At 45.5% G+C, this 12,394-nt stretch overlaps 1 protein-coding gene across 1 annotated transcript; it reads right to left on the reverse strand.

Annotated features, from left to right (window-relative positions):
• Positions 1-1,740: 1,740 nt before the first annotated feature.
• Positions 1,741-12,167, reverse strand: GDF15 (growth differentiation factor 15). Its single transcript, XM_061601272.1, has 5 exons — positions 12,088-12,167; positions 8,295-8,510; positions 6,604-6,779; positions 5,007-5,281; positions 1,741-3,491 (listed from the first exon to the last, which is right to left on the reverse strand). Exons 3-5 carry the CDS (start codon positions 6,624-6,626, stop codon positions 2,722-2,724), a joined length of 1,068 nt encoding a protein of 355 aa, XP_061457256.1. The 5' UTR covers positions 6,627-6,779; positions 8,295-8,510; positions 12,088-12,167; the 3' UTR covers positions 1,741-2,721.
• Between the last annotated feature and the right edge of the window lie 227 nt (positions 12,168-12,394).

Below are 12,394 nucleotides of genomic sequence, written 5' to 3' on the forward strand. Positions count from 1 at the left end.
CATTCCTTCCTCTCTGGTAGGTACCAAAGAGTGGTATTGGAGGATGAGGTCTCGGATCCTTGGCCTCTCACTTGTGGGGTGCCACAGGGTTCCATCCTCTCCCTGATGCTGTTCAACATCTATATAAAGCTGCTGGGGGCAATCATCAGGAGATTTGGGCTGCAATGTCATCAGTATGCGGATGACACGCAGCTCTATCTCTCATTTAAATCTTCACCGAGGTTGGCTGTAGAAACCCTGTCCAAGTGCCTGGAGTCGGTGAGTGGCTGGATGGGAAGGAATAAGCTGAAGCTGAACCCTGACAAAACCGAGGTACTGTTTGTGGGAGACAAGGGAAGGCTGGGGGATGTGGACCTGGTGCTCAATGGGGTACGATTGCCCCTGAAAGACCAGGTCCGCAGCCTGGGGGTCATTCTTGACTCCCAGCTGTCCATGGAGGCTCAAGTCTCGGCTGTGAGCCGGGCAGCGCTGTATCAACTCCATCTGATACGGAGGCTGTGCCCCTACCTTCCCAACCATCTGCTCCCACCGGTGGTACATGCCCTGGTCACCTCTCACCTAGACTACTGTAATGTGCTGTACGTGGGGTTACCCTTGAAAACGGTCCGGAAGCTGCAACTGGTACAGAATGCGGCGGCTTGTCTGATTAAAGGCAGCCGCCGGCAAGATCACATCACTCTAGTGCTGAAGGAGTTGCACTGGCTACCGGTTGTTTACCGGGCCCAATTCAAGGTGTTGGTTTTGACCTTTAAAACCCTACACGGTTTTAGCCCAGTCTATCTGAAGGAGCGCCTCCAGCATCGTCAGGGATGCCGCTCAACAAGATCAGCCTCAGAAGACCTTCTCTCGATCCCACCGATTAAAACAGCTAAACTGGTGAGGACTAGAGAGAGGGCTTTTTCAATAGTGGCCCCCACCCTGTGGAACTCTCTCCCAAATGATCTCTGCCATGCCCCTTCTATGATGAGCTTCCACCTGGCCTTGAAGACCTGGCTCTTCAGGCAGGCTTTTGGGGTGGATTAGGTTTTTACTGTTATGGTTTTAAATTTTAATGTTTTAATGTATTGTTTTTATCTTGTACGTCGCCCAGAGTGGCTGGACAACCAGCCAGATGGGCGACTAATAAATTTAATAAATAAATAAATAAATAAATAAAATAAACCAGTTCCCTTTTTTGCTTTGAAAAACACTTTCAACAATTCATCTTACATAAGAACCTCAGAAGAGTCCTTCAACAGCGGCAGGATCAGGCCAGAGGGGGCCCACCTAGTCCAGCATCCTGTGGCCACAGTGACCGACCAGATGCAGATGTACAGGTCTCCTAACAATACACATTTTTGGAAGCAATTTCCCCAGATTTTGTATATTATCTTCATGAATAATATTCATTTTCTCCTAACGCACTTTTTTTTTTTCAGGTTGGAGAAGTGCATTGCAAAATTCAAAGACGCACAGACTTTAAACGATGGCTGCATTTTGGTTCATGTATTTTTTCAGGAAGGGTGAATTACATAGATTCACATTAAAATTTTGTTTCACATTTTCTCTTCCGTCCCTGCATACGGAGGTTGGGAGGGTTACATGCATTCATATGATTTTCTGGGTCTAATGGAATTCAGACTATTTCCCCAAGCACCGGGGACATTCAGAGGAGGTTTTACCATAATCTCTACCTTTTGGACAAAGAACACAAAGTATCAAGCAAACCGTCTGGTCAAATAATTTTATTGTTCCCTTAATTGTTTTCCTCTTTCCCCCCATAAATCTTCTTTTTATAAATAATATAAACCAATAACAACCAAAATGCTGATGATACAAACAAGAATAAGTTAGCAATAAATAAGAGAACAGGATTAAAAAAAAAACAGTTTTGAACAACAAACAGGTTGAGGCTCTAAAAGGGTGCTCAGAGGATGGGGACACAATCCCTGCTCCAAGACCCTGCTTTTAAAATGTTCATAAAATACCCTTCCCCCCCCCAGTTATTATCTACATTTATTAATATCCACTTATAAATAAACCCTTTTTTGGTGTATAAAGTGCTTATAAGCTGTCATGTCATAATGCTGACACTGGGATCCCTGATTGGTTGGGATGACTTCCCAGAAAAGAAAATGACCTAGTAGGAATAAGGAGCTGCTGGGCCAGGCCACAAACAGCCATTGAACTAGAGCGTCATTGGTGATAGTGGCAAATTCAGAAGTGCAGGGTCCCTTCATGATAGTCTCAGCAACACACACCCCTTTTTTTGCTGCTGGGTTGAGAATGAGATCCTTGTTAATGCCTTCTCCCACAACAACAGATGTCCCCAGGAGGCAAAAAGCACGAAAGGTGGGAGGGCTAGCTACTGAAAGGAGTCTTCTCAGTGGCTGACTTACCTCCTTTCATTCTGATTGGCATCAATCAGCAAGAAAGGACCAGGAAGCATGTTTAGAAGACTCTTCTCAGTGGCTAACATCCTCCCCTTTCATGCTGATTGGCTCATAGGATGCTGGAGACATAGAGACCCTGCTCCCAAAAAGGTAAGGGGTATAAGACCCCCGAGACTTCGGACAACCACATCCCTGTGGAAGGCCGTTCAGAAGACACAAACACAAACCCTCCCAAAAAAGTGCTACTTTTCCATCCGTGAAAGCACAGTCACAGGCATGACTTGCATCTCTTGCTCCCGGCAGGCGGGACGCCTCTCCCCCCAGAGTCTCTCCCCACCCTCTCTGGCTTTTATGCGCAGTGGCACCGTGTGACGATCATGTCGTCGAAGATCTGGGTGACCACCTTCCCATCGCTGCCGTAATGCATCAACACCATGGGCTCATAGGCGGCAGGGACGCAACACGGCGCTGGGGTCTCCCCGGACAGGCTGTGCAGCCTGGCCTTGATCTGGGCATGCATGCTGGCCGGCTTGTAGTTGTGGGGGCAGGAGCCCTCGCAGAACTTCATGGAGTAGCTGCTGGGAGCCAGCACCCAATCGGACCACCCAATGGCCTCAAAGGAGACTTTCAACGAATGCAGGCAGCATTTGCCATCGCCTTTTCCACACTCCTCGTCCAGCTGCCTCGCCTTCCTGACTTGACCCTGGTCCTTCGTCTCCACCTTCAGAGGCAGCCACTCTCGCCCCTCCAACCACGTGGCCACTGCAGCCGGAAACTCCAGCCACAGATGGAGCCTTGGCTCAGGGCCAGCTAGCCACTGCTCCACGGTATCCCTGAGGCTGACGATTGGTGAGGCAGTCGAGATGGCTGGGGCCGCCAAGAGGGTGGGGGTCGCTCTGCCCCCGTCGCCCAATTTGTAGATATTTACATGAACTGGTCCTGTTGAGTTCGGCTGGGAGACACTGGCAAGGTTGATCGACTGCTTGAACAAGGCCAGCTCAGCCCTGAGGACGTGGACGTTCTGGTGGAGGAGTGCTGGTGTCCTAGAGACTTCCAGGCTGTAGAGGCGTCCACTTGTGGCTCGCAGGCTTTCAGCCAAGTCTTCGCCCAGAGGCTTAACTGCAGACAGAGAAGGGAGGGGGATGAAATTGGTCTCACAGCACGGTCTCCCATGCACTTTTTACTTTCTGAAATCCATATTGTGTGGGGTTTTTTTTTTAAGAGCAGGCTTCAAAATCCCTTAAGAAACAAACTTTTTCTGGGAGAGCTGGAATTACTATTTATTGGAAAGTGTTGTGGCGTACTAAGAGGTGCACTCTGTTTTAAGGATGGGGAGAACATTTGCATTTAAAGGCAAACCAGCCTAATTCATACAAGCCCCAGCCTTTATTTGAAATCTGCACTTTTCCAAATTTTGCAGCGCAGTTCTCTAGCCAAGTAATATATTAAAAAATGCATAGATTGAGGTACAATTTGCATTAAAATGCATATATTAGTGGCAATGACCCACAAAATTACGTTATAATTTTGCAAAATATGCTTTGCAAAAATGTGTATATTAGGCAAAACTGCATACAACAATTTGTGTATCAGGAGAAATTTGCACTAAATTGCTAAGGAACTTTCATCAGGGTTTTTTTTTAAAGGAGAAATTTCGGCAAACTCGTGGAAATGTGGAGAAGCATTTGGTTAGCCACTGTGAGAACAGGATGTTGGATTTGATGGGATCCCTTTGGGCCTGATCCACCAGGCTCTTCTGATGTTCTTAACAGGGTTTAAGATTGTAAAAATGAGAAGCTGACATTGACGGATTCATCCATTTCTATCCTCTATATTGGGATCAATTCAAAATGCTCATCTCTTCTAATAAGTCCCCAAACAGGACCTGAGCGCAACAGCAACTCTCCCCACATGTGATTCCCAGCAGCAGGCATTCAGAGGCATTAACTGTCTCCAACAGTGGAAGGAAAACATAGCTACCGTGGCTAGTAGCCATTGATAGCCTTATCTTCTCCCATGAGTTTGTCTTTTTTTTAAAGCCATCCAAATTGGTGGCCATCAGTAAATCTTGTGAAAGCAAATTCCATCGTTTTAACTCTCCGCTGTGTGAAGGACGTTCTTTTGTCTGTCCTGAATCTTCCAATGTTCAGCTTAATTGGATATCCCTGCTGAGTTATGAGAGAGGGAGAAAAACTTTTCTCTGTCCACTTTCTCTATGCCGTGCATAATCTATCACCTTTTTTTCCCTTCCAACCCCTTGATCATTTTGGTTGCCTTTCCTTGAAACTTTTTCCAGCGCTGCAATATCCTATTTGAGGCGAGACGACCAGAACTGTCCACAGGACAGCAACTGTGGTTGCACCATAGGGCTCATTCACACGGCGACTTACTGTGAGATTTGTATACCAGTGTTATGATAATACAGCTAGTATAGCACAGTGGGGAGGAGAGCCCCACTGATATCAGCAATTTTATTTTCAGTTCCTTTCCTAAGGATCCTTAGTATGGAATTTGCCTTTTTTGCAGCTGCCACACACTACATCTTCACTGAGTTATCCACTACAACCACAAAAAAGGAAGGCCGCAAAACTGCACAACTTACAGACTCCACCCTGAAAACTGCTGGTCGCTTACCTTTTAGCCTCAGGAGATGAACGGTCGTGGCTGGTGTTGGCAGCTGAGTTTGGTTCTGTCCAAGTTGGGACACCTTCTCCCAATAGAGTTGACGCGCCTCTCGGATCCCATCCTGGTCCAACGCCTCTCGGATGGCCGGAGGCTGTTCCATGCCCACCCTGGCCAAGATGCCCCGTTTGACAGCCTCTAGCTGAAGATGGGCTTCCTTGTGGGCACCGTGGGGCCGTGGGTCCACCACCCCAGCCAGGAGAGAATGAAGGAGCAGCACACGGAGGCTGGCAGCAAGATGCAAAGCATTTGTCATTGTGGGGAAAAGTCAAGGTTTGAGACTTCAGGGGAAATTTCTACAGCTGTATTTATTGGAAAGCACCTTTTGAAAAACCGTTCCTCCCTTGCTTGCTGGGCAGACATTTGCTTTTTATACCCAAGACAAGCCTGAGTCACTAGTTGCGTCACTGAGCAAAAAGTAAACACACCAGGAAAGGAAAAAAACCCTTAGCCCTCCAGGATAATTTATGGTTTGTTTTGGTTGGGAGTTATACTGGCTTGTCCTGTATAATAGTTCAGAGATGCTTGGGGTGGGGGGGGTTGTGAAAGGGCAAAGTTCAGACCAGCTGTTTCCCCATCCTCTGCGGCGAGCCTGGATTCGGAGGAAACTTAGGTAGCTGCCTGATACCAAGTCCGACCATTAGTCCATCTAGCTCAGTACTGTTTACACTGACTGGCAGCAGCTCTCCAAGTTTTTCGACACAGGGGTCTTTCCTCCCCCCCAGCTGAATCTGGAGGTGCTGGGGGCTGAGCCCACTGGATCCTTCTGCATGCAATGCAGATGCTCTGCTATTGAGCCACGGCCCCTTCAAGAGGGCACACAGCCAAGAGCCCCCACCTGAATCTCATTGGAACAAGAGGCTGTCCAGATGCAAGGTTGAATGCAACCAGTTTTTACATTCACTGAAATGAATGATCCAGAGCTTGGAAAAGTTATGGTTTTTTAAACTACAACTCCCATCAGCCCCAGCCAGCATGGCCACTGGATTGGGCTGATGGGAGTTGTAGTTCAAAAAAGTAACTTTTCCAAGCTCTGATCCTAAGTTAGCCATGCCCGTTCATTTAAATGGGTCTACTCTGAGTAAGATGTGGAGGCCGCCCATGCTTTTTAAAGCAGCATCCCCCATAGTCAAGAAATCAGAAGAAGGCTAGGACTGGGGAGGGCAGCTATGAGAGAGCTAGAAAAGGTCCTCAAATGCAAAGATGTATCACTGAACACTAAAGTCAGGATCATTCAGACCATGGTATTCCCGATCTCTATGTATGGATGTGAAAGTTGGACAGTGAAAAAAGCAGATAAGAGAAAAACCAACTCATTTGAAATGTGGTGTTGGAAGAGAGCTTTGCGCATACCATGGACTGTGAAAAAGACAAATAATTGGGTGTTAGAACAAATCAAACCAGAACTATCACTAAACTGAGGTTATCATACTTTGGACACATCATGAGAAGACATGATTCATGAGAAAAGATAATAATGCTGGGGAAAACAGCAGGGAGTAGAAAAAGAGGAAGGCCAAACAAGAGATGGATTGATTCCATAACTTACAAGATCTGAACAGGGTGGTTCATGACAGATGCTCTTGGAGGTCACTGATTCATAGGGTCGCCATAAGTTGTAGTCGACTTGGAGGCACATGACAACAACAAAACATGTTTTCTTAACACGGGCTTTAGTTCAGTATTCCTGGGCAGGTTCCAGCAGCATCCACAAACCGTTGACAGCTAAATAAAATTTCCACATACAGGGTCAGTATACATTTGATGATTTGGAGAAAAACTACAAGGGAGGGATTTTACTTCCCCCCGGTGTTCCCCTAGGCTAGGTGGGCATTCAGCCTGATCCAATAGGATCCAATAGGACTTCCATCCTTCCATTGCAAGAAACGGATCCTTCGGTGTGGCAGCAACTATACTTTGCAACTGGCCCACTTCTATACTCTTTTTTGAGCCTGCTAAAAACGTCCTTTTGTTAGGCAAAAGCCCACGCAAAAATGTCAATCTGGCATACATTTTCATATGTGATTTTATTTTGTAATGTACATTTAAAAAAAAAACAGTTTAATTTTGAGAAAATGGTAGGGTAGACAGATCTCTAGTCTGATCCAGGAAGACAAGTTATATGAAAGGGAGCTTTTCTGCTCATCACATGGTCTAGTTAAATTATATCCTTGATGGCTCTATTAAAACGAAACAAAAAAAATATGCAGAGTGTTGCAGTTTTCAGATTTAAAAAAATGGTTGTTCTCTTTTAATCTTTTGTCATTCTTATAAAGCCGCTTTGGAGGAGCATTTACCCAGGAAAAATGACCTAAAAAGACATCAAATTAAAATGATACATGTCTGCCGGGGGTCATTGCAGCAAAGAAAATGCAAAACCTCATCTCGGCAGAGTTTTGCTTTTGAACTAGAGGAACAGAACTGCTTCCAGGAGGCCCCATAACTGAATTTCAAAACTCAGGCAGCTGTGAGCCTCAAGGCTATGGCGACTTCCCTCACTAGGATTTTTGCAGAAGCACAGAGCTAGCCACAAAAGACGCCACGTGAACATCTGTTGTCTCCCATACTAGACGCATGGCGTTGTAGCGGTTAGGGTGTCAGACTAGGACCCAGGAGGCCAGGGTTCAAATCCCCACTCAGCCATGAAGCTCCCTGGGTGATCTTGGACCAGTCACTGCCTCTCAGCCTAACCGAGCTCGCAGGGTTGTTGTGAGGATCAAATGGAGAGGGAGGAGAGCCATATATGCCACCTTGAGCTCCTTGGAGGAAAGGTGGGATATAATAATAACAATAACAATTTATTATTATAATAAATTTAATTTAATAAAAAATAATAATTTATTATTGTTTATTTATCATTATTATTATTATTATTTATTTGATTTATATCCCGCCCTTCCTCCCAGCAGGAGCCCAGGGTGGCATATTATTATTATTATTATTATTATTAACAACAACAACAACAACAACAACAACATAGGAAGCCCACAAGCAGGACTTGAGCGCAACAGCAACTTTCCCCACCTGGGATTCCCAACAACTGGTATTCAGAGCCATTTACTGCCTGCAACAGTGGAAAGAGAACATAGCCATCATGGCTAGTAGCCATGGAGAGCCTGATTCCCTATGGATTTGCCTAAGCATAAAAACACTAGAAGATTTGGATGTGGCCAAAGGGGGCCCATCTAGTCCAGCATCCTGTTCTCACAGTGGCCGGCCAGATGCATCTGGGAAACTCACCAGTAGGGCTTGAGTACAGCAGCGACTCTCCTCATGTGTGATCCTTAGCAACTGGTATTCAGAGGCCATTGATAGCCTTCTCCATCTCCTCCTCCATGGATTTGTTTTAATAGCCTTTTAAAGCCATCCAAGTGGGTGGTCATGTTGGACTTCAGGGGGTTGGACTTGATGGCCTTATAGGCCCCTTCCAACTCTACTATTCTATGATTCTGTGTTCTGGAAGCAAATTTCATGGTTCAATTAGTCAAATAATTCATTATGGTCACAGAACAGCAAAATTCAATACAAATATAGGAAATGCAATAATCAAGAACCAAGTACAAATTACACAATTCCTACACTCAAGAAATCAACAGGGTGTTTTTTTTCCTGATCTGCACTGAGGCCAGAAAAAAAACTTGCTACCCTTTCAGTAACAAAAGACAACAGATCCCTTAGACAAAACAGCACTGAATTTGCAAGAGATCTTCCTGGAAAAGCTGTTAATAGGGGGAGAATTAACCATCCACTATACAGGTTCCAACATGCTGGAAGGCTGCATTGAATAGATTCTACCGCTCTAGTGCCACACAGACAGATCCGTTATAGAATCATAGAATAGTAGAGATGGAAGGGGCCTATAAGGCCATCAAGTCCAACCCTCTGCTCAATGCAGGAATCCAAATCAAAGCTTTCCCGACAGATGGCTGTCCAGCTGTCCATTCATTAACCAGGGCCTTATTAAATCAATTCTGGGTTGTGAGCTTCTCCATCAGTTCCTCTTCCGTTTGGGAGGAAGGGCAAGATATAAATTTAAATAATAAATAAATAAATAAATTACCCCATCCCCCAGTTAAATGAACTGCTCCAAATTAGTTCAATTCCCCCAAATAGATAAAACCATATACAATTAATTTATTTCCCCAATATCTCACTCATTAACCAGATCACCCCCACCCCTGCCACAATTTCAATTTCCCCCGAATTCATTGCCTGCACAGAATCCCCACCCTAAAAGGAATAGAGTCTTTAGAGATTATGCATTCCCAAATAGCTTTTTAAAAAAATGCTTGCTTTCAATGTTTTCCAATCGAATTGGATTCCAGTCTCTCAAATATGGTTTGGAATTTGCTCCTAGCACAGGAGGGGAAGTGGATAAATAATTATGAGTTTTATTTTCCTTCAACTAAGAATTTTTGAATTGTATACTGTTGCGATGAGGATTGTAGGGGCTGCCCCAACGGTGGTATTCTCGTCCATCAAAGGAACGCGGAAGTGGGCTGTTGCTTGCAACTCAGTGTTTGGACGGATTCATTCCATATGGGTCATCGGGGCCTGTTTTATGGCACCGGCTGTCTTGTAAATCGCCAAAGCACTGGGCGGGCCAGCGTTTTCGAAAGGAACATTCTGCGGTTTGCGAAGACTCACCAACTGACCCAATTGGAGGTGTCTCCGGGACCTCCCAAACAAATCACCATGAAAATATTTAGACAGATATCACACTCAGTTTCCCAAAAACCCTCTTAACATTCCGACACACACACTCCCCAGAAAGGGAAGGAATGCCCTCTTTGTGTGTGTGTGATCCAGTTTGTGCTGACGGTTCTAAAAGACGCTGTATGTCACGGGCAGGGAACATCTGCAAGCCTCCAAGATGTTCCCATCATTCCGGACTGTTCTTGGCTAACCTGGCTGGGCTGATAGGAACTGCCCTTCGAAGGCCATAGATGGCCCCCACCTGTGCCTTTTGCCTTTACAGGAATTGCAAATGGCCAAGTTGGCCAGGTGCCGGGTGGAACCCAAGACCGGCTGTTGTTTTGCTTGCGAACCAGTTGACAGAAATGCAAACGCCAAGACTCTCTAGAGTTAGCACACTCACAACAAAAGGACATGTGAAGAGTCCTGCTGGATCAGACCAGAGGCCCATCCAGTTTAGCAATGTTCTCCATACCATAGAAATGTGTGCTCTTTGGGAGCTCCAATGATCGGTGTTGCCTTCAAACTCCTTTTAAGACCACCTGCATCTTTTACCTGCCCCACACCTGTAAAGCAAAGGGGATGGAGTGGCCCCTGATTAGGAAAGGTTACAGCACTAGGGGGCTTTTGTTTAGAGAAAAGGTGAGGAATAGGTGACGTGACAAAGATGTAGGAAATGATGCAAGGTGGGGAGAAAGTGGATTGAGAGATTTCTCTCTCTCTCTGTCCAGAAACTGGGACCATCCAACTAAGCTGAATGGTGAAAGATTCAGGACAGACAAAAGAAAGTCCTTCACTCAGCATGTAGTAAAACTATGGAATTTACCCCAGAAGAGGCAGTGATGGCCACCAACTTGGAGGGCTTTCAAAGAATCATAGAATAGTAGAGTTGGAAGGGGCCTATAAGGCCATCAAGTTCAACCCCCTGCTCAATGCAGGAATCCAAATCAAAGCATTCCCGACAGTTGGAATGAGGATGAGACTAATTCATGAAGGAGGGTTTGGCTATCAATGGCTACTAGCCACTGTGGCCATGTTCTGCCCACACTGACTGAGGCCATTTGCTAGGAATCACAAGTAGGGAGAGTTAGGTCTTGCTTGCAGCTTTCTCTTTGGGGCATCGGGCTGACCACTGTGAGAAGAGGATGACTGACTAAATGGGCCCCTTTTGGCCTGATCCACTGCAGGGGCCTTCTTATATTCTTAATTAGGCCCACAGGTTAGAGGTTCTCCACCATTGCCACTATCATGTCTATAAAACTCTGTGATGCCCCCTACTATTCATGATATTTTGCTATATTAAGAGCCCCCCCCCAATAATTGCCGCCCTGGGCTCCTGCTGGGAAGAAGGGTGGGATATAAATCCAATAATAAATAAATAAAATAAATAATTAGCTGTCCTTTGCAGGGAAGGGGCTCTAGCCCTCTGATCATTTTGGTAGCTCTTTTATGTCAAAAGAAGAAAAGAAATAAAAGCTGGCCACTTTTCTGCTCAAATTATTCCCAGCATGGGATGTAAGAAGAGCACCATTTTCTGTACTGCATGCAGCACTGTTCCCGTTCCGCTGCAGTTCGTCTTCTGCCAAAAACTATGTTATTCTTGCTGTCCACTGCGGTAAAATTATGTCGCTTACAGAATTAACTACATAACTTACATATGTTATATTGTCACTGCATTATGCCACCCATTTATTTCAATGCAAAGGAAACACAATGCAAATGAGGGGGGAAACTGTAATCAATTGCATATCCTTTGCGGGCTGAAAGCAACAAGAGCAGCAAATAACTATTGTATTCAGAGGATTGATTTTTCTCCTGGATGGGACAAATGAGCGAACACTGGCAGTTTCCACTCCTGTTTTCATCCGAATTCTCCAACATCCCCATTGCCAGCTCAAATTATCCTCTGCTCCAAAGAGCATTTTGTGAGCCGCCTTCCAATGGCCCCAGATTCATGAGCATCACAGGGCACAAAGTCAGGGCTTTGTGTTCCAGAAACAGTTAAAAGAAGCTGCTGTTTGAGGAAGGCCTTTGCATAACCCACACAGGAAAAGTGGGTTCCTGCCTGCCTCTGACATTTCCCTTCAGCCATTGAGCAACTGGGCCTCATATCACCGATGATGACTCAAAAGCTCACACATGCGGTGGCCATATGCGAAGCAGAGACGCTCATGTTTTGAAGTTTGCAGTGCGAGTCACAGGGGAGAAAAACCTTTAGGGGAATGTTCTGGACATCCCCAAACCCACAAGAGGTTTCAATGCCATTCGCTCTCAGAAACCCTGAGCGCTGCAAATCAGCCATAAAATCTCTCTCTCTCTCTCTCTCTCTCATTCTTACCATCTGCACATCCAAGATATGTTCCAAAGTGAAGATTCCCTGGAGGCATTCCCAGATTTGTCTCCAAAATGCTCTCATCCTTTTGGGGTGGGAATCCAGCCTGGTTTTGTAGCAGGTGCTTGCAATCAGCTCATTCCAAACATGGACACTTGATCCACACCTGGTAGTTCTTCCATGAGTGATTTCTTACAGAAGATCCTGCTGCTTTGTATTCTGGGACTTAAAAGACTGGTTTGACTGCGTTAGCAACATCTCTTTCAACAGAATCCCATCTAACAGATGTTAGGAAATAGAATTATTATTTATT

The sequence above is a fragment of the Rhineura floridana genome, chromosome 18 (genome assembly GCF_030035675.1).
Source record: "Rhineura floridana isolate rRhiFlo1 chromosome 18, rRhiFlo1.hap2, whole genome shotgun sequence".
Lineage (NCBI taxonomy): Eukaryota > Metazoa > Chordata > Lepidosauria > Squamata > Rhineuridae > Rhineura > Rhineura floridana.